The 22,242-nt window shown below is 39.4% G+C and overlaps 1 protein-coding gene across 3 annotated transcripts in view; it reads right to left on the reverse strand.

The window, feature by feature from the left end:
• The window catches only part of CDH6 (cadherin 6), a 102,914-nt gene that overhangs the window by 53,027 nt on the left and 27,645 nt on the right, over positions 1-22,242 (reverse strand). For 2 of the 3 annotated variants that reach the window (XM_015854470.3, XM_085537808.1), the window contains exon 2: positions 217-572. In XM_015854470.3, the coding sequence (XP_015709956.2) occupies positions 217-444 (228 nt within the window). In that variant the 5' untranslated portion in view covers positions 445-572. Of the gene's footprint in view, positions 1-216; positions 573-6,814; positions 6,925-22,242 lie in introns of those variants that run through there. The other variant, XM_085537807.1, reaches the window with a different exon arrangement.

A 22,242-nucleotide genomic window follows, 5' to 3' on the forward strand; every position in this document is an offset into this window, starting at 1 on the left:
GGGTATGATTGACTATGGGACTTGCAAGTTAAACTAGGAACTCCTTGTAATTGATTACAATTTGAATCTGAAGTATACTGACCTTTCTACTGAATTACTCCTCAGCTGAAGCAGGGCAGACAGGAATGAGAACTGTAGCAGGCATCATTCTTACCTACTTGCTTTTGCTGGCTATTTAACTCTTCTAAAATCAAAACACATCTAAAAGAATCTTACCTTGCCAACATATTGATAGTCAGTTCCTGTATATTCCTCCAATAAAAAGAACTGATTCCACATCCAACTCCTTTTGGAACGACTGAGGTCTCTCCTGTTGTTTCCAGACAATACCAAAACCTTTTCCTTCTCTGGAAAGCCACTAGTCCTTTTGGACAGCAAAGTTAAGAAACTCTGGTGGGGCTGGCCAGCCCAAAACAGCAGCCAGAAGCAATGGTAAGTTCTCATCACGGCAACAAGAGAAGATCTAAATAGCAACTGTTTTTCTTGTTTTCAAGCTAACCTATTTTACTGCATCAAATCCAATCTCATGCCGTCTTCACTCTTTAAGTAGTCTTTGCAGTCTCAGAGGATCTCTGAAAAGAAAAGTAGTAGTGTTATAAGTATTTTCAAAGCTATTAACAATCATCATTACAGCAAGTAGTAAATCCAAAAATTAGAAGAGCAATCAAAAATTAGAAGAGATTGTTGAAGAACTGTTCCTGGTTCAAAACATTGCAAGCGGTCCTTTAAATAATTGGAGTGAATCTATACTGAGTAGAAGGAGGTAGTCCTGATGTGTTTTGATGTTGTTGGTGTCTTTTTTCCTTCACCTCCATTTACTTTCATTCATGAACTAAAGCAAAAAAAAGTATTTACACTTTTACAGTCTAGGCTTTGCTGTGTAGCTGATTAATTTCTGACTGGGGATCTTGATGTGGTTACTTTATTATGCTGAAGAAGGATTAGCAAGAGTGCATACTGTCACCTCAAGGACGTTCAGTTGCTATAGTTATGGGCTGAAGAGCCTGAAATTTCCAGGATTTTACCTTCAAATTTTAGGAGTGTTGCATTTAACTTTGTTTAGGAAGGATCAAGTAAACAGGTTAGTGAAATAAATATATGTATTTGCCAATATCTCCCAATATCTCTGGACCTCTTTGACACTGTGGTCGTAAGTGGAAGTGTTTGTTCTCTTTGCTCCCTGCTGCCTGAGTGATGTGCTGAGTTTTGAAACTTTAAATGAATAGTTACGTATGTAAATATTTTTCTTAATTAAAAGTATAGCAGTCATCTAGTTAATCTCTGCCTCTGGGCTCCTACTAGCTACTGCTTCCTATTTTTAATATTAAATATCTGTACACCTGAAAAATAATTATGAAAATGATCCCTATATCTCTGAAGATTGCACGATTTTCATCATGGAAAACACCATGCATTCAGTACTATAGCTTGGTATTGTCAGTTCTTCAATTTTAAAGAAATTGAAAGCTTTTATTAAGTAAGAAGAAATGATATGAGGAGCCAAATGCCTAATGAACAGTTTTGGAACAATGTGTTATCTGAAGAAATTAGAATTAGTTGACAGAAAAAAATTCCATATATATATATATATATATATAATCCACTTTTAAAGTTTATTTGCTTGATTTTCATTTTGTTTTGCATAGATGCTCTTTGGAGAAGTTTTTTTTTTTTCTTTTTTTTTTTTTTCCCAATATTCTTATCAGAAGCTATAAATCATTCTGAACCAGCTCAAAATTCAACAAGGCAGCTCTCAGTGTTTGTAAATAAAATTGTTGAATGGTAATCTGACTTTATATTAAATCCAAAAGAGATTTTATTTTCTAGACATTTCATGCATCACTATTTGGATCATATTGTACATCAAAGATAATTTTTCCCCCTATAATTTATGTTGGGTTTTTTAAGGTGTAAATCGGGCAGAATTTAACCTCAGAGGTACACTGATGCAGTTAGACCCTTTCCGATGCCTCCTGTTAGCCACTCTTCTGATTGTCACTGTTCTTAGTAATAAATTGTATAAAATAACCTCAAGTCTCTTGTAGTTCCTCTTACTAAATCACTTCCCATTAAAAGAATAAAAAACCAAAAAACAACCATTTAACTTTTAGATGGATGGTAGGTAATGGAAAAGGGTGGTTCAAGCTATATTGTTTTACAGCTTCACTAGGTAAAGTACCATAAAATGGTAGCTTCTGGGTGAGGAGGAGCCAGTTTTTTAACATTAAGAGGAAGAGTGGAAAAGGTACAATTAATTCTGAAGTGGTGTTATTTCCTCTGGAGAAAAGGGAAAGTTTGCAGTTAGATCTCATTAACACCAGTAAACATTCGGTAGGCAAAACTACTTCAGTCTTGCAAGGAGATGTGGGAGATGTGCCCACATAAATATTTGAGCATTGTGAGGCAGAATCAGACCCACAGGTTTACACTCGTCTGAACTTGCACACGTTCAGGCATCACAGTAAGAACAGACCCGCTGCCCACATCAAGATGGCCTTTACAGGAGAGCCGGGGGGAAAGTGTGAGAGGAACAGAAAAAGCCAAATGTGAGTAGACTTGAAGTGTTTGGCATATCCAGGTACCAGGCAAGAGAGAGCTGAGGTGGCTTCAGCTTTCTTCATTTTTTGATGGCATGGTATCTTCTTCCTATGCCCTTCAGACTTGCTCAGGCTCTTGTTTAAGGCTCTGCCAACATCCCTCCTTGTAACCCCTCAGCTCTGAGTCTCTGCACTCTGATAAGATGCAAAAGGGGAAATGATGTCGCACACTGTACTTCTGACTCCCACACAATTGCCCATCTGCTCTGCAGGGAGGCTGCTGGCTGCCTGGGTGAGTTAATGAGTGCTGTGGGCAGCCGCAGCCCTGGCAAGCTGCATACCTATCATAAAGCTAGCTTGGAGTAAAGATGGGAAAAGACAGGAGAATTAATTTCTGGCTGTGTGAATGTGGCTCACCTTGCTGGGGAGGAAGGGTCCGAGATGGGGAGTACAGTGTATGAGTAAACCTATTATTTTACTATTAGTGAAGTCTTCATGACTAAGGGAGTGAAAATCATCACTCTGCAGGTACCACCAGTGCTCGTCTCATTGTCCCCACAGCCAAATCCCACAGCGAGCTTGTGTACCTCTGCTCCTATGCTTAATGTTTCTTGAGCAGTGCTGCCTGGAGCAGAACTACCTGACAGGATTTGTGCCAGCCTCTTAAAGGATCAGTCCTTCAAATGCCAATTGCCAGGAAACAATTATTCCTACAGGGGAATTTTCTGCACTTGAAGTCAGCTATATTTCACAGCTCTGATGTCATGGGAGAGGTTTTATAGTGGCTCATGCTGAAATATAGCTCATGAGAATGATATCATAGCTGTGAAATATAGCCTTTTATTCTTCTTTGCAGAGAAGTGTCCAAAAAGCTGAAATAGGGGCATGATCCCATAATGTCCCTCTTGACTGGGTGGTCTCCATGCAGAAGCTGAGCAGCTAAGCCCTAGCAAATCCTGTGTGCGTAGCAGGAGAGCAGACATTTTAACAGACCTTGGCTTGAGTGTGCAGTCGAGATGAGTACCAACCAAAGCCCAGGGTGTCTTTGCCCTGTAGGTGCTGGTAACTGTATGGGTCATAATAATAAATTCAGTGAAGTGAATAAAAAGAATGGGAGCAATATACTCTGAGCTGAGTCTTTAGTAAAGAGTTAGCTCCTTGTCTCTTAAATGGCATTTTGTGCTTTTGTTTCAATGTCTCACAATGCAGAGAGATCCCTGCAATGTAGCAGCTCCTCTCTTGCAATGCTTGTGCTTACTCCTTTCTTTAATTTGAAAATAAGTCCTTCACCAGGGATGCTTTTTCTGTAATTGGAAGAGTGCAAATATAATTGACAGGATGTTTCCCTTTGTCCCCACCAAGGGATGGGGGCTAAAATTTGTGTTTTCTTCACTTCATACAAAGACAGGCAGTAAGACAGAAAGAGCACTTTAAACATTTCACTTTTCTCAACCCTCAGCTGGTCAGCTGGTTGGGGAACGCACTGTGTTAATCAACTGAAATGTCAAGAGTGAAAAACGATTTCGCTGTACAACATTCTCAGACAACTGGCTTAGCTCTGTCAGCTCAAATACACATCAAATCTGGGATTTTTATGGGAGAAGAAGGAATCTGCACACCCAAGCTTAAAAAATAATAAAAATCCCAGTCTAACTTTAGGTATGATGATAGTTAACATAAAAGCAGTGTCACTTGCAGTGAAATAACTGTCTTCAGTGTGACAAGCTGCAGATTTTAAAGTTTATGTTCACACCTCTTTGAAGGATCAAACCTCAGACAATTGCTTAATCACTATAAATATCAACTTACTTAAAAATTATTTCCCTAGGTGATGATGTTCATAGTCAACTTTTCTGTTCACCCTTTCTCCCAGTATCTCGTTAATGTAGATGTCTTCGTGTCACTGATGTGAGAATTCAGTGCAATTTTGCACTCTTCCTGAGAAATACTTCATTATTTCAACTATAAATCAATGAGAAAATGTATCCATTTGGGTTTCTTTGATGCATCAGGGAGCACTGTCCTGGAGATGGCTTTCCAGCACAGTGACAACCACCAGATGCAGGTTCGTGTCACAAGGAACACCAGAGCTCCACCTCCACTCTCAGAGTAGTAGGTTGTGTTGCTCTTTGTAGGTGGTAGTTCAATACCAGACCAGCAAAGAGCCTTCCCCTCAGAGGCATCAGTAAGGAGAGAGAAAGCATTTTTTTCATTCCCTTCCATTCATTCCCATAGTATCTCCCCCTCAATAAACTCTCAAAGGAATATGATTCGTAAATTGTCATTGAACCAAGACTTGAAAATTACTTCTTTTCAGATTCCATGCATTCAGATTCCATGCATTCAGTTAAGTGTCATACAAACATACACACACACACACACACATATATGTCAGGTATTGTGGGCTGCTGCTGCTGATTAGATGTTAAGTATCCTTTTAATGTATCAATAATCACGAGTCTATAAAATTTCTGACATAGCCATTATTCAGACAAGTGCTAGTGCAATAGATCTTTTATTTCTTATTCACCTAAGTATAGTTTCATTGTTTGAGGGTTAGGTACAAAGCTTCAGACATTAGGAATAAGGTCCATTAGTCCATGTGATTTAATACTGATTGTAGTCAAGAACTGAAATTTACTGCTGTTCTCACACGAAGAACGAGTGAGGAGTTGTAAGTTAATAGATGATGTGACACAGTAACTGAGGGAACTGAATATGGAGAACAATACAGATATGCTCTGCAAGAGTTAATTGCCGATGTGAATATTCAGACAAGATTTATTTATTTATTCAGTTCTTTATAGTGTGTGTGGTTGCGGGGTGCTAAGGAGAAGCTGTATCTGTCCTCATTGATATTCAGTTACTTGGGGGGAAAATAAACACAAAGGCAGAAAATAGACCTGCTGTTTAATTCAAGTAGTATTACACAATGAGCACTCTGGCATATGTGCCTCTACTGGCACAAAATCAAACTTGTTTTATGGTTGTGGTGAAAAAGTGTAGACTAATCCTCTGGCTTCATCAACAACTGTGTCGTGTCTACCAGAGATATGAAGCGTCTAACAGTACTCTGATGCTGACATCAGGTACAAGTGTTTAATTTGTCAGAGTTTTCAGAGAGAGGAGAAGGAATCAGCATTTCATTGTCAAAGCCTGAGGAATGAAGGGTGGGGAAAGCATTAATGGAGGGGAAGAAGAATGGACAGATATTGATTCCTAGTTTTGCTGTGTAAGCTGCTCTTAGGAAGAAGGCATGCTAGGTGAGGATCTGGTGATTATTTATTCAGATTTTACCTTGTTGCAAAGCCATGCCAAAGAAGCAATGTCCCAGTCCATAAAATAATCTGAACAACCCAGAAGAGCCAGGACCTCAAATTGTCCTTGGGGCTGTCCTCACAAAGACAAAGTATACAGTTCTGCTCCCCCGCAGGAAAGATTGCAACAAGAGGATTAAGACTGTAAGGAAAATCTGCAAAAAATTACTTTCTCATCATGGGGGGGAAAGGTTAAAGTAGCAATCACTACACAAAGAAAAGACAGTATTCCATCTAACCTAAAAAAAATAGAGGCTTCCAAATTTATCATCGTCTTTTATTTTCAATGTCGTACTCATATATTCAAATATATTGATACATTTTAATATATAGTAAAGAATTCCTTGCTGGATATTTTCAGTAATGGCTAAATTTCATGTACTCAAAAGCTGTAATGCTGCAAACTTGTTCATAATTGACTTGGACTTAAAAAGAAGTTGAGTTTGAGCTTACTTTACAATTATGTTTCTCTTATGACCAGTAAGATCTGAAAGTCTCAAGTGTAAATTAGCTTTTACTGCTCTGAAATACAAATGCCCTTTTCCCTTCATTCTCCATGAGGCATTCCTTTGCAAATATCACTCATAAACAGAAAAAGGCATTTTTTTTCTTTTTTTTTTCTTTTTTTCCCAGTCTAAAGATAGCCAATAAAATTTTAATCTTCTGATGTTCACTCTTTCAATATCTTTGTTACATAAACATATGCTCTAGTGATCACTTCTAAATACACCTCTGAAATTCCAAACAGAACAGAGCCAAGAGAGAAATCAAACTGAAAGATATGTGGTTTTAAACCTTAGGTTCTTTCTGAAGACATGGAGTACACGATGTAATTGCAGCCAGCAGTGGTTGATTATAGTGTCTTTGAAAGCTATTTTTTATTCAGTTCTCTCAGCAGGAAAAAAGGTCCAGAACTATAAAAATAACAGAAAGCAGCAGAAATGTTAAGATAACTACTACCTGAATCCTGTACTGGGATCTATTAACATGGCACTTTGGCATAATGTGATTGCTTTAATCCCAGTGAACCAGAATGCACGCAAACATCAGCCTTCAGAAGAGCACAAACCTACAAAACAGACAAAGTGAGAGGTAAATCTCTCTCGTTAGTGCCTCAGTGGCAGTGGCTACAGGTGACTGTATGTCTTTATAAGATTATCCAGTAGCAGGTGAGTGGACTGATAATGTGGTTTGTCTGCTTTTTTTACCTGCCTCAGTTAGAGCCTCAGTTTCATCTTGTTTCAGAAATGCCAAATCTATGTCTCTGTATTTAGAAATACTGGAAACATACCTTTCATCCATTGTGCATAAACAAACAAAAAACAAGACAAGAATGTCACAAATCTCACTTTTTCCATTGTATGTATGCAGTAAGCGACTAATCTGTGATCACTCAAGAATATAAAAGTCCTGCAGCTGGGTTGGGGTAATTACTAATATCAGTACAGACTAAAGATCAATTCACTGAGAAGCCCTGCAGAGATAGACCAAGGGGTTACTGGTGGATGAAATATCAGACCTGAGCTGGCAACGGGTGCTTTGCTCAGAGTCTCAATTGTCCCATGGGCTGAATAAAATGGAGCTTTCCCATCAAGGTGAGGGAGGTGATTTTCTTCCTGTGCTTTGCCCTCATGAGGCACCAAGTGGAGTACTGTGTCCAGGCTGTTGGAGTGGGTCCAGAGAAGAACATAAAAATGATCAGAGGGCTGGAGCATCTTTCATGTGAAGATAGTCTAAGGGAGCTGGGGTTTTCCAGCATAAAGATAAAGCTCTGGGGACACCTCACTGGGGCCTTTCAATATGTAATCGTATGTATTATAAGGGAGATGGAGAACAATTTTTTCCAGGGCATGTAGCATGTTGTGGCAGTTTTACTTCCAGACATATCTGGCACATAGATCTTTTATTCTTAATTAGTACTGTGATAGCAGAGCAGTAGATGTGACTTGCCAAGTAGTAGCCAAAGGGCTTTATGAAGTACCAAAAAAAACCTTAAAGCTATGAAAATACTGTAGGAAAACCACATTGCAGTACTTGCTGGAGGTCTGCAGTTTTGCTACCACCTTGTGAAATTTGTTATGGTTTTCAGAGGTGCAATAAAGCATTATCAAACCCACATAATGTTTTTTACAAGCCTGATTTTCCCTAATTTTTTCATTTTTTTCCCCGAGATAGGGAATTAGCAGATTCTTTAAAGCAAGAGTTCTATAAAAGATAACACCACTCTACCTCGCGTACTGAAATATGATTCCTGAAAAGGAGCACAGTTCTCCTACCCAGAGAGGAAAGCTATTGTGTGCCTACGTTGTAATGTTCTGTCTCTTCATTGAAAAGAAAAGTGGTATCATTTGACTACCTCTCCTGTTTCTTCCTAGATTCTGGTAGTTGAAAGTGTCATAGACAAGTGCTGAGATAATGACCATTAAGGCATTTCTTAATGAAATGGTAAAGCTATTTAAAACAAGACTCTATTCTTATAATATTATGGAATGCTATCACCAAATAATCATTATGAAGGGAACTGTTTGGAACTTTCAGAGTGCATTAAAGAAATCTTGGTCAGCTTCTCCCTGAAAATCACAATATCCTTAATGTAGATGAGATGTACTGTTTTGCTTTTTCCATCTCTACTCAAACTACCATTAGGCAACAACCCCCTGGCCACCAGAGGCATCTGATGTCATGCATATGCATATACAATGCAGAATCACAGAAGAATAGATTCTTTCTGTGCTGATCAGCAACTCCTCAAAGCAGCAAGTCTGATGTACTCTCCAAATACAAGAAAAAAGCCTGGGTTTGCAGCTTTTTTTTGTAGCATTGCAGTTCTCCCTGAAGTATTGCAGTGTGACAATGAAGGCAGAGGCTGTACTGCCACACGCCTAGCCAGGAGTAGAAGAAAGCTGGAGATGGTGCATTTTCAGCAGGCACCAGCATATCATTCTATCAAAGACTCACTCTTTTGGCAGTAGTAATTAGACAGTTCCAAGACAGACCTAAATGGAAGAAAATTCTTTGAAAGGAATATTTTGGTTGTGCTTTGGGCAGTGTAAATCATTGTAAAATGCAGTCTTAATCACTGAAGTCTTATTTGTTTCCTACAGAGGAGGTTGACAGACAGATATCAAAATTATTGCAGTAAATAGTATAATTAAAGGCAAACAGGTAAAGAAGAGTTCACCTGATTCTAATCTAGGCATATTGGAGTTTGCATATGTGAAAAAAGGATTATTATTCTCTATTTTAAATTTGCAGCCATATGTAAAGTTATATTTCTAGGAAAGCCACAATCCCACATTTGACTCCTGCTGTCTTTTTTTTCAGTGACCCTAATCTCTTCTGCTTGCTATTTGCAGCTCTCCCTTACAAGGACTTTTCTCACCACCCCCATTGCTAGCATGCCCCATTACATCTGTGGGAGAACAAAGCACTTGTTTTTTCTAAGGAGTTTTCCATCCACCAGCTGCTATTTCCTTCTTTCTATCTGCTAGAGGCTTGATGTTATCTATGCTTTTCTGTGCATTTTGACAGTAACATATGGTACCTTCCCACTCTGAACTTAGGTGAAAACAATTAGTAGATGGGACATAATGTATTGGACCTGGGAAAGGTAGAAATAGCTGAACTTTACTTAGTATTTGATAATCAAGAGTTTTCTTATTTCTCATGGAGTTTCATGGCTATTTACCACTAAGAAATGGATGCAGACTGCTACCAATCAGAAATCCCTGTAATGCTCAGCATGTTGTGGGCAAGCAAACTCCATTTATGCAAATACACTCCAACGGGAGCAATTAAGAGGGAAATAGAGGAATGCCCATTAAGACTCATTTCATTACAAATGTGCTATTAAAAGAACTGTAGATTAGTAGGTCATGTCTCTTTTTTGATGAAAGAGTCTTTTATTTCTTTGATCATGATAGTAACAGGCTGCACTAAAAGGCAATGCTTCTTTAAAAGCCTCTTAATGTTGCCCCTATTAACTGCACAGCTTAAGAAGCTGTAGCAAAAGTCAGGAGAACTAATGCAGGTTTGCAGACTTTCCTTTGCTCAGATCTCTTAATCCTGGTTGGGATCTTACTAAAGAGCTAGGAGATCTTCTCAAGGAGAGCTAGATGAGATGGCAGAAAGTGGAAATACCCATTGAAAGTCCTCCTGAGCTCTCCCCATGGTCAACAAAAAGAAGCTGCAGCACTTAGGAACACTAAGGTATTTCTGAGTGACTTCAGAGATATTAGGACTCAGTAATCAATGTTAAATGGGAATGAGGTGCGCTTGCTGTTCATACAGGGTAAATAAATACCATACTAGTAAAGCAAGCATATTCTAGTAGTCTTTTCACTAGGACTCAGTTATCTAAACAAGTTGTTCTTTTCTCCTAGAACAGCTTCAAGCCAGAACCATCTACCCTCTACAGCCAACATGTATGGAAATCTGCCTATTACTTCAGGTGAGGATAACTTCACAGCTTCAGTATTTCCAACCATGGTGACTCATTATTTAACTGAGGTTTTGTGAATACTGAGTGATGGTTCTGAAACTCTTGAAGTTTCTTGAATAGGAAACATGCATACTTGCTTTTCAAATCACTAATCTGAGAGGTGGCTTTCTTCTCTGAAAGGAACCTTTTAACAAGTTTTTGCTAGTAATGTTATGTTTCTTAGAATATGAAAATGTATAAAAGAATAACAGTACTTGTGGCTGAATAGCTTCTGAAGTATTTAATAATGCCTCTTATGTCACTAGTTCTTTGAAAAACCTTAATGAGTTGTTTAATTGGGAATATGCAAGAAATTTGAATCGTTTCTATTTTTTTTTAATTTTTATTTTTTTCTCCTGGTGCATACAGCTGTGTGTAAGTAAACCATTAACAAATACTATGCAGGTGATTTACTCCTTTTCTTCTATTGTTGAGCTATTCTTCTCTGGGTGTAGAACCCAGTGAGGAAGTTCCTTTCAGTGATAAGTCCTTTTAAGTGCATTGCTTCTTAAAAGTGATGAAATCTAGGAAAGATTCTGATCTGCTTTGAAATAATCAGTGTTTGCAGTACTTTTGAATTCCTTCCAATTGTATCTGGAATCTCTTTGGAGAAGAAGCAGAGTATATATTTTTGGAAGCAAGATTTCTAATGCAATTATTAAAGGCATCCTCTTGTGTATTGGAGGCTTCAATGCGGTGCTTCATTTCTAATTTCCTTCCAGCCAGAATCCTTGTTACTGTTTTCTAGAGGGGGGAGTTGGGAGCTCTTAAGCGCATTGTTAATACTAAACAACTACGTGATCACATATGCAGTGAACCACGGATTAGAAACTTCTAGAACAGCTCTGCTCTTATGTGTTACACAACTGAAGGAGCTAATTCTAAATATACTGAACGAGTGATACAAGTGTTGGTTTTGGTCTGAGACTTGGAGGAACGTTACTGTGTGTAAACTACTGAAGAGTCTGACTTTGGCTATTGTTACTCAGTGAAGCTTTGTTTTAGATTCTGAAGTAATCCCGTGGAGTAGCCAGGACTGATGATAGCCAAGATTAAAAAAAAAAAAAAAAAAAAAAAAAAAAAAAAAGTAAGCAAGCAGTTTGGGAGGAGCAGAATTAAGTGAATCCATTTCTGCATAACTTATATTTTCATGCTTGTAAACAGATGTCTCTGCTTAAAAAACGAAGAGATACTTACCTGATAAGAGAGACTACCTTCTTATTGTGAAATTTCTTTTAATCTAAAAGGGATTCCCTTGGGTACAGAGTGCTGAGGATAAGCAATTCCAGTAAGAAATGAAAGCTGACCAACTGAGGTGTCAGTACAGCCTCTCTGACACTACTCTTTTTATGAGAGAGGAGCAAGTCTGTTGTTTATCTACTAATGGAAAGACTACTCTTATGCGTTCAAAATATTTTCTTGAGACAAAACTAAACTTCTCTGAAACTCTTATAGAATAAGTCATATACAGAAACAACCAGCTTTGGTCTTGTTGAAATGGATGAGAAGTCTGTGTCATTAGAGCTAGTGTGTCTCCTTTCCTTTTTTCTTTTCCTTAAATGTTTCTTAGTTCTACAGTTATTTCCTTCAACAGCTTTTATTCTCTCTCTCTTTTTTTTTCTTTTTTTTTTTTTCTTTTTTTTTTTTTTAAATTAGAATTAAATAATAGCCTACCCTGAAATCTTAAATATTGCATGTACTTTAGTGCAACATGACTGTTGTCAGCTGTGGCTGCTTCTGACTGGAGAGATGAAAGCCTCCTTCCTGTCAAGGTCGCTTAGCTTTGATCCTAAAGTTCTCCCACTTTCTGCTTCCCTGTTTCCTTCTCACCTTTAATTATAGGCAAACTGATGTAAGCTGAAAATTGTCAAACTGCCCTGGAGGCAAACATGAGTGTTTATTCACCTATTTGAGATACTTGCATAGTCTCAATTACCAAGGAGTTCGATCACTTAGGAATCTTTATTGCATTTATCCTCAGAGTCATTTTGTGAGAACTGCAAAGCTATCATTTCTGAATATGGAAACAGAATAAATGTGAAGACCAGACCTTCAAAGACGTTTAGAAGCCTAACTCTTACTGCAACCAGGTCAATGGAACGTAAGCCTCTTATCGTACGACATTTTAGCACTTCTTTAAAAGCATAAGTTATTATGGCTACCATAAAATCTGGGTGATCATCAACAACTGAACATGAATAAGCTCAAGAATGCACACATTATCTTTCTTATTTCTCTGTAAGATTTCACATATTTCTGCTCAAGTCTTGGCAAAGTAGTTTTTAGTATTTTTTTTTCTTCACATATATAAGCCACAAGGCATTTACTCCTTATTGTATTTCTTATTTGCTGGATGAATACAGTTTCAAAACAAAATCAAAATTACACCAGCAGTTTATTACCTCCATCTACATATTATCTGTTGAATTGATTGTCTTGTGATGAGATGATGTCTTTTCAGTTACATAAGCAATCCACAGAGTATCAGTTATAAAGCAGAAATTAGATTCTCTCTCCCACTTTAAGCCCTTGCAACTTAGCAACAATGCAGGTGTGAGGCACACACAAGCAATACAGGGGAAGATTACCCTGGAGTTATCTGCCTCTGCTCCCTCTCCATAATCAGTACCCCTTTCTTCTGATTTACTGCAGATTATTTTGCACTGCAGGTTCTAAGTGAACTTATTTTGAGTGTGGGCACTTACAAAGCAGTGGGGATTATTCAAGGTTCAGTCTTGTGAAAAAATATGGTATTTCATTAAGTGGGCAATCTGAGATTTATGATTTTTAGTTTTCTATTCCTTTCTGTTTATTAATGCCCAAAGTTTGTTGAAAGCGTGATATACTGTCATTTAGTACTGTCTTCCAAGTGTTGAATTTACGTGTGTATATATACACAGTACACAGCACACAAATGCAGATGTATATCTAAACTGGTAAAGGCTTTAGTTACCTGTGGGAATTAACTTTGATTCCAGTGCTGAATGGCTAAAACATTTCTGTGGTGTTAGGATCCAGAATAGGATGGAGACTTAAAACCATAAGCTTCTGTTCCTTGAAATCAAGCATGGCTCTGTCAGATGTGAGTGGAGCTGAGCAATGTCAGCTTGAAGAAAAAGCTCTGGTGCTTTGAGAAATAAAATCCAACACTTTGATGGCAGTTAATTCGACTGTAACTGGGGAAAAGATCAGCTAAGTAGAGTTTTACTGACAGAAGCATTTACAGAACAGGTAATTGCTATGTATGCCTGTTTGGAAGAAAGTGCATATGTACCAGCCGTGCCACTGTGAACACAGCTTCTGCAGCCCTGTGTCTCAGGAAACACGATGCTGCCATTTCTACCTGCAAACTGCAGATTTTGGTTTAATTTAACAGAGGCTGCTTGAGGTCTGAAGCATATTATAGCTTGCTTTACCTGAACCTGCAGTAAATCAACAGGTAAGTAATGTCATCTTCCTGCCTTAGCTTAACCCTTTAAGACTGTATGGTTTTGCCTTAAAGAAATTACTGTAACTGAGCTTGCAGACCAATTAAAATTAGCAACAGACTGTCAGAAAACCTCAAGTAGACCTAAGAAATTCTCACCACCAACAGTATGCTCCTAAAGGAGAAGAACTTAGGACATAACTTGCTTGTACTACTTGGAAGAAATGTGAGGATAACTAGACAGAAAGGTATAAGTACCAGGAAGCTGGTGATGAGCCAACTTTTGTATTATTAATGAGAATAAGTAATTAAGTAATATGGACAAAAAATGTCAGTATAAATGTAACAGGACTATAAGTGTTTATTTCATTTTGATTTTACTATTGAAACATTAATCAGGCTAACAATGAATTCTAATTGTTGGCTCTGCAGATAAGGTGTGTTCCCTTGTGCTCATAATGAGACTTTGAATACAACGCTGTTTGTCAGATGGGCAATTTTTGTGCAGCAGAAGTGTGGAGAAAGGGAGAATAATGAGAAGTAACAGCAAGGAGAAAGAAAAAGAGCAGCAGCAGAGAGGTTCCTTGCTTGGCAGTGCTTCAGAGCTGGGATACAGCTGCTTATCCATCTGTGAGCCTGGGCAGCAGCCAGGCAAAGGGGGCTCACTCCCATGTGCTCATTTTCTCCCCATTTGTATTGAGCCCATGCTGGTGGCACTTGAACATGTTGACCAGCATCTCCGAGGTCAGATGTTATCTTAGATTCCAGGCCTCCGAGGAATTTGAATGGGTGTCCTTCTCCCTGCTGTCCCTAGGGACACTGCTATCATGGCCTTGTTCACAGCACTGATTTTCTTCTTAAGCAGTTCCCTGTTCTGAGCAGTTTCACACCACCAGAATGAGTTCCATGCCAGAATTGACAGTGTCAATTCATTAGTCAAGGCTGACCGAAGTTTGGTGTCGCATCTCTAAAATGCAACCTGTCATCTAGGGGCCTGGGGGAAATGAAAGGGGTGACTTTAAGCAGCCTTCTTTTCTGATGTCCTGGAGGCCTGAAGTGGCTCCTCATATAGATTAGGCAGTCATGAGTATCCCTAAGACCCTACACTGCCTGCTCCTTGCTGCTTGGCTTCCACATCCCAAAATGTCTGCAGCGTTGCATTCCATGTGCTCGTAGACACATGAGCAGTTGCTGGGGCTAACTTTCTGCGCTAGTGATGAAGTCTGGGGGAAGAATGTCTTTCCTGTCTGTGCCTGGAGACTTTAAGGCTTCTTTAATGACTTCTTAGACTCTTTAGTAAACATAAGGGGTCTGGAAAGGTGATTGATGGCTCCCTTTTTGTGTCCAATGTCAGCATACAACATGACAAAGAATCACAAGTTGGTTTTCTCAGTTGTGGAGAAGGAGGAAGAAAAACCAAGAAAACCCTCCAGACAAGATGTACCTGTCTGCTGCTTAAAACTAAAGAGAGGCAGAGTGTCCTGAGCACTTCATTGCAGTGCTACTGCACACCTGTTGAACTGGGTTACCATCAAAGTTCCCTGTAGAAAGCGCCTGGGCCACACATCCTGAATCAGCACATAAGGAAAACAAGTTGTCTCTAAGGAAAAATGGTTGTGTCTGGCCTGCCTCGCCTTTTCTCCCCAGCCCTTCTCTAATGGAAGAGTGAGATATATCACCCTTCCTCAACTCTGCATATTGAGTTAAGCCTAACATTTGGATTTATTAATAGATCACTTCCCCTCCTTCATTCCCCCAGGTTAAGAATTCAATCTTTTTCCCAGGAGCTGCACTTTTATGCATACGTTATGGGCAGGCAAGGTTCACAGAAGGTGACTCCCTACAAAAAGTCAGTGTCTTCTCAGTGCCAATTTGTTTCTGCTGGAAGGACCTGAAGTAATCTGCATGAGTACTCACAGGAAACTGAGAACAAGAAATGATGAATTAGAAAGAATAGGCTAGCATGAAACATGAAAGGGAAAGAATCCCTATTCCGGTTAATATTAGCGAAGTCATTACAAAATTCAGAGATTTCCCTTTGTGTTCCAAATTAATTTATTGGGATTGCTGCTGCTGCTGCTTGGTGAGTGAGATGCAAAAAAAAACCTGATAAGCAATGAATGTATTATTTTTCTGGTGCAAGGGGATGTAAGCTTGGCTTGCATTTAGGGGAGAAGGAATAAAATCAGAAGTGAAATGGATTGCTGTGTTGTTACTCAGTATTTCACAGCCTGGGAGGGGTAGGAGAGGAGTGGCAAGAAACTTGGGTTGGTCAAATACAGTCTCCTCTGGGGCTTAAAAGGAAAAGTGCGCTTCCACTACATCACTACAAAGAGATTTCAGCCACTGTGAAGGGACACTACCCTGAGTACCCTTTGAATATATAAGCCTACTCCTCATACTTCTGTTGGGGTAACACCATCTTCGTGGCTGCGAGTCCTTATTCTACCTTTTGCATACAGCTGCACTTATTTTAGTTGTTATTAGGTTGTTTTTTTTGTTTTTTTTTTTTTCTAAATTGCTTTTAATTGCACTTCAGAACTTTTGTATCTTACTTTCTTTGCATCGTCATAGTGAAGAATATTGTGAGGTGGCAGCAGGGCAAAATCCATAAATTCTAGTTTAAACAAGGAAAAAAAAAACTCTGAACAATTTTTAATTTTTAAAGCCTTTTCTTTTTCTTGCTTGCAGTTATTTATGGACTTGATCTCCAACCCTACACCCCTGCTCACCTCTGTACCACACCACATTAAGTCTTAATGAGAAAATCTTTAGGGTGAGATAATAACAAATAAATAGCTGTTTACTCAGAAGTCCTTTCTATTGTTTCTCTTTTCAGTCTGTGTGCGCTGTAGCATTCCTGTGGCTGATAGGATCAAAGTCATCTGGCTTTTGTATTCCCATAGCTGGTCGCAAGCTATATGAACATTTTTCAAATTCACCCTTCCACCCAGGACATGTACTAGCTCTCAAGGAGGCATAAAGGAAACATCCCAATCCAATGACTGCTGCAGATGTGTTCAATAAAAGAGGAGCTGTAACTACACAAATTACCTTTGCTAAGCTGCAGGGTGCTGCAGAACTCCTGGAATGAGTTTCTCCCTGCTACACTTTTCATTCTCTCTGCTGGTTCTGAATGAATACAAATTAAGAAGAAATCGCTGAAAGAGGTTATAGGCCTATACAAATATCTTACAAGAGAATTGGACTGCTCGTACAGCTTATTTCTTTACATTGCTGATAGTTTTCGGAAGAAAGGGATGTTACCTCTTTTAGAAACCTGTATCTGTAGGGGAGGAAACAGAGACATTTAGCACAGCTTACTGGCAATTTCATTACAAGTCTTGCAATAATTGATATTTTAATTAAAGCCCCAGCTCCTGGAGACAGGTAATTGTGTGCAGATCTCTATTTTCATTTAGGAAAACATGCTTCTTTTCAGATGTTTGCCAAATAATACTGGAAAATATAACCTGTGTCCCAGACACCTCAAAGCTAGAATGCAATGAAAGCCAATCTGCACTTAGGACGTTTTCTCATTGTTTGAGATGCAGTGCCTCCTGCTGAAAGCCCCACTCTTTCATGTTGGGGCCAGGCCCAAAGCTTTCAAGTTTGGAGTGGTTAATTTTGGGCATTTAAATTGAAGATCTGAAATGTATTGGGAGCAGTGGTAGGAAGAGGCTGTGGCCACCTGCAGTGGGAGGGGAGCGAAAGGAACAAGCTTGTAGCATGCTGCATCCCCAGGGGGAGCAAAGGGATGCCCTTTCTCAGAGAATGAGAAACTAGCTAAGAAAAATTGCAGCATTACCTTCTATTGAGGAGAACAGCTTCTTAAAGATTGATTTACTTCATCCTTTGGTTCAAAACACCATTTAGCAGTGTATTCAAAACTGTTGATAAAAAATGAGTCCTCATTTCTGCCCATACACAACCAGACTCTGCCATCTCTCAGCCCTGATATTTCACAAACAACACCCTCAGCTCTGTAGTGTTTTAAGGAGCCTGCCTGCTTCTCCTTCCCAGGAGGAGGTACAGAGGAGCTGGTTGTAGTTTGTCTTTGTAGGTGCGGAGGCAGGATTTTAACTGGCCTTCCGCATGTACTCTCCTTTTAGCAACTACTTTGTGGGGTCCCATTAGCAGCTGCAGAACTCTGGGACATGAGGCTGGGAGTTTTCCCACACCACAGCTTTTTGCTGTTTGTGAATTTCCTATGCACAGCTAATTTTAGACTTCTATAAAAAGAGCCAACATGAAAGAAATCTAAAACCTATAGCAGAGTGTTGCCTTTTAAAATAACAGGTTTTTGGCTCCAGGCCAACCAAGCTGAGAACAAATGGAAGAAAAATTGTCTTAAATATTTAACATTACACATAGGATTATACTGGATTACAAATAATCAAACATATCTGTTTATTTATTTATTTAAGACTAATTCCACTTGTAGTTTGTTAGCTTTCATGTTTCTTTGTTGCTACCCAATGATAGTAAGAGCCTCTTTTGGGCTAGAAAATAATATTTTGCTACTGGTCAGTGATTTTTCTTCTTTTTTCCCCTTTACATTCAAAGGATTCTTACATGGTCTTCCATAAGAGCAGGGTGGGACCCATTCCCAATTAGCAAATGCTGCTTTCTTTTTCCTCCCCTACTGAATTTCCATTAAGAATACCCTGCTGCACATACAGCCATGGAATTGCTCATTTCGTTGTACATAGTCATTGGTGTAAATGCATACAGTTTAATTGATAGCCTGCTCAGGCATTAGCTGGCAGAATAGGTAATTTGAAGTTTTCTCCCAAATGTTGTGAATAAGTCTGTACTTGCATAACTGGTAGAGTCTGAGGAACAAGCTTTATTTAAAAAGCTGTTAAAAAAAAAAAAAAAAAAAAAAAAAGTACATCAGAAATGGAGAACAAAAGGAACACAGTATGAATAGTTATGATTTGGGATCTTTAGTAGATTAATGACATTTGAGAGACGAAGAGAACTGCAAAAACTTTCAAATTATGGAAGTCATATTTGTCCAACCATTGAAATAAGATGGTGAATAGTATCAGTTCAGAAAGTCTGTACAGGAGAACCTGAGCTTTGATGCTCAGGGTTTAGAGCCTCTGAACCTTTTCTCAGCTGCCAGCTCACCCTAGTGGTGCCAGAATTCCCCAGGCACTCATGATTTAGCCATCAGAGCCCTCCAGGTGCATGCAATTCTGCTACTGAGAAATGGTAAAATTATGCAAATCTGATGCAGGCAGGCAATGTGGCAGCTAATACTTGGCATAATTCACATGCTAGACCCTCCTTCTCCCATTTCCCCTCAGGAACCTCAGCTGGGATATCAAAACACATCTACCAAATTGGCAGAGCTTTCCAGCCTGTTTCCTACCTCTAGCCCCTATGCTCTGATGGGGCTCTCCAAGCTTGATCCCATTCAATCTGTTGTACTGAGGTTGTGTATCGTTCCATAATGCTCACAACATAGATTAGCACCCAGGCCACTCTATCCACTTCGCATAAGCCTCCTTTCCAGTATTTCTTTGGCTCAATAACAAAGGGAAAGTTTTGGCTCAAGTTCTTTCTCCTGTCTGATTACTTCCATATTTCCTGTTCTTACCTAAATGGATACAGCATGAACTGCATCACAACTCTACCTTACGTATCCCAGTGGGCTCAGATGGGGGAGTGAGGTCTTGTCCACGTTTCCTCTCATCTGCAGCTGTGTTGGCTTAAGAGCTTGTTTGTCACCAGACGCTCATCTGTACATCCTGCCAGGAGAGCAGTTCGATAGCTGCACAGTTCCTTGTTTCAGTCAGAATAAGCTCATTGTAGATCTTGAATGAACCCATCTAATCTTGACCCAAAGGAGGTGGGCAGGGCTCTCAAGAGGGGTCTAGCTGAAGGGCTCTGGGAAGGTGGCTACAGCCAGAGGAGGATGCAGGAACAAGACTGCAGCCACACTGTAAAACGGAGGCTGATGCAGCTTTTGTGTAGGATAGATGGAGAGACTGAATTGTGATTGAACCTCTGCGCTTGCTTTCATTTCCTAGCCTGGTCTGCAAGATGCCAATTTAGCTATTAAGGTCTAATAGCAAAATGGAAAGCTCAATTATAAAAGATGAAATGTTGCATTAGAGGTTAATAGAATGGTCTGATAAACAAATCAGTTGTTGCATTTCATCACCCTGTTACCAAATTAGTGGTTTGTCAGTTGTATGCTTCCACCCTTTTTCCTTGTAATGCAGTTGATTTGTATATTATCTGTCTTCCCTTTGAAGATAAAAAAAAAAAAAAAAGGATAGCTCAGACTTAGCTATGTTGCTTTAGCTAAAATATTTCTTGTTCTCTTATCCCTCAAACCACATCTCCTGCTTCAGTCATGCAGAAATGGATGAAATGGGAATCAGCTTGGGGAATTTAATCACGGTGCCAAAAGACACTGAGAGCCCTGGGGATTCAGTACCCTCTTCTAGCCATACAATGTTGACACCAGGGAAATCTGAGATGAATGTATTTGATAGAATAGAGCCTGTACATCATCTCCATTAAGATTTGCACTTTTTCCTGTTTCACTGTATTCTCCATACTTACACACTCCTGCCAGAGGAGTTGAAAAGCACTTTATAGGCATTGAGCGGAGCCTCAAAACACTTTTTTATGCTAAGCACTAACTCCATCTAAAAGATTGAAGGGGAAGGAGAAGAGGAGAATAAAGCCAAGAGGGATTAGTGCCAAAAGGGACTTACAAAAATATTTGCATGAGTTCAGTTAATGGGAATTAGGTACCCTTCTGACTTGAGTGCATCCCATGAAGGCATCTAGCTTCCATGGATGAGCCCCCTCAGGGGATTTTGCAGGTCTCTTGAACTAACATTATATCTTTATAAGTCACATACAGAAGATTCTGTCAAGCCTGGGCCAACCATGATTATTACTGAACATTTCTACTTCTCATTGAAGTAAATGGCATTTAGGGCTATACAAGGGGTCATCCTGTACATCTCTGAGGGTATGACATGGAGCCTGAATAATCCAGAAGCTTGACAGCCCCATGTACCAGCTGGTTGAGTGTGCTCTGAATTGAGAGGCAATGCACGCGCATCCAGTGTTGTTACTGACATGGTTCTGAGTGGTCCTGGATAGACCCCAAAAGATTAGCATCTCTGTAGGGACTTTCATGTGCCAATACACAGTGGAGCAGGGATAAAATCTAGCTTATTTCACACCTTCTGTGGAGATGGTGCATCTTCTTAGCATTGTTAGTGCAGGGAAGTAGCTGGGGTGGTAAAAGCTATGGGGATGCAGCCTGCTCCCCATGAGGTATTGAGATATTTGATATTCTGTTGTGGCAGAGGTTTCAGAAATGCCCAGTATTTGCAATGTAATGTCTAGTATTTTCCCAATCCATTGATCTTTACGATTACGTAAACCTTTTCAATTAGATGATATGTTTTAAAACCTCATTGTCTTTTTGAAAAGAAAACGTCTCCCTCACTGTAATGTCTCAGCAAGACGCTTGAAAAAAGTATGTGGACAACACAAAATAACACAGAAATCCAATGATACGTAGCCTGCTGCATCCCCTGAGCACAACTGTAATGTTAGTTTGTTGTAGATGAGACGCTGTCAGAGGTTTTGAAACCTCTTCATACATTTTACAGTGTGCTGCAGAAACAGCAGGCTTGGCCCTGGTGCTTCTCTGATCATGAAGCAAAAAGAAAAGCAACAGCAGAAATGAGAACAATATCTGCTAATACAGTGAGTGCTATATAACCTGCTGGAGCTCTGCTGATATGGGGCTGCATGTAAAAGCGTGTGTGTTTGTTCAGGTGTGAATATATGCATTGCCTCCCTTTGTTTACATGGATGCTTTTGTTTCCTGTGTTTATACAAGCTTGTTCTAAAGGCTGGCACATCTCATCTTTGAAGCTGTGAATCCTTCAAATTCCATCCAAACTCACTGCCAGCAAGCCACAGCTGTACACAGTGAGAGCAAGCAAATAAAACAAGTGTAACTGGAAGGAGGACAATGCTGCTTTGCTCTTGTGTGAGCTTTCACTTTAGTCCCGTGAAGGACCCAATTTAGCAGAGCACTTTACTTTCAAGCTGTATATACTTTTACTGAAAACTGCTAGCAGACCTGAAGATAAAGATATACTTGAATGCTTGCTGAATTGCGGCCTAAGCAGCAGAGCATAACAGAGAAAATGTTGATCATTATCTAAGAAATGATGGGCTGGCATCACGCTGATAGAAGTACTTTTTCAATGTACATAAAAACAGTAGGGATTACAGGTGAGGAATGGATTTCTGCATCTTATCTCTCACTCATTGAAATAAATGGTTTTATGTTTCTAGCAAGTTTACTTAACTTGTTCTTCCAAACAATTTTTTTGTACTTGAACAGAGTAGGGAAGAAGGTGAAGCAACTCTTAAAATTGTTCCACACTGTCAGCGTGGTGGAAGGCTCCATGTAGGAAGATCTTCCCA

The sequence above is a fragment of the Coturnix japonica genome, chromosome 2 (assembly GCF_054131305.1).
Source record: "Coturnix japonica strain WE chromosome 2, WE-NBRP24, whole genome shotgun sequence".
NCBI classification, from domain to species: Eukaryota; Metazoa; Chordata; class Aves; order Galliformes; family Phasianidae; genus Coturnix; species Coturnix japonica.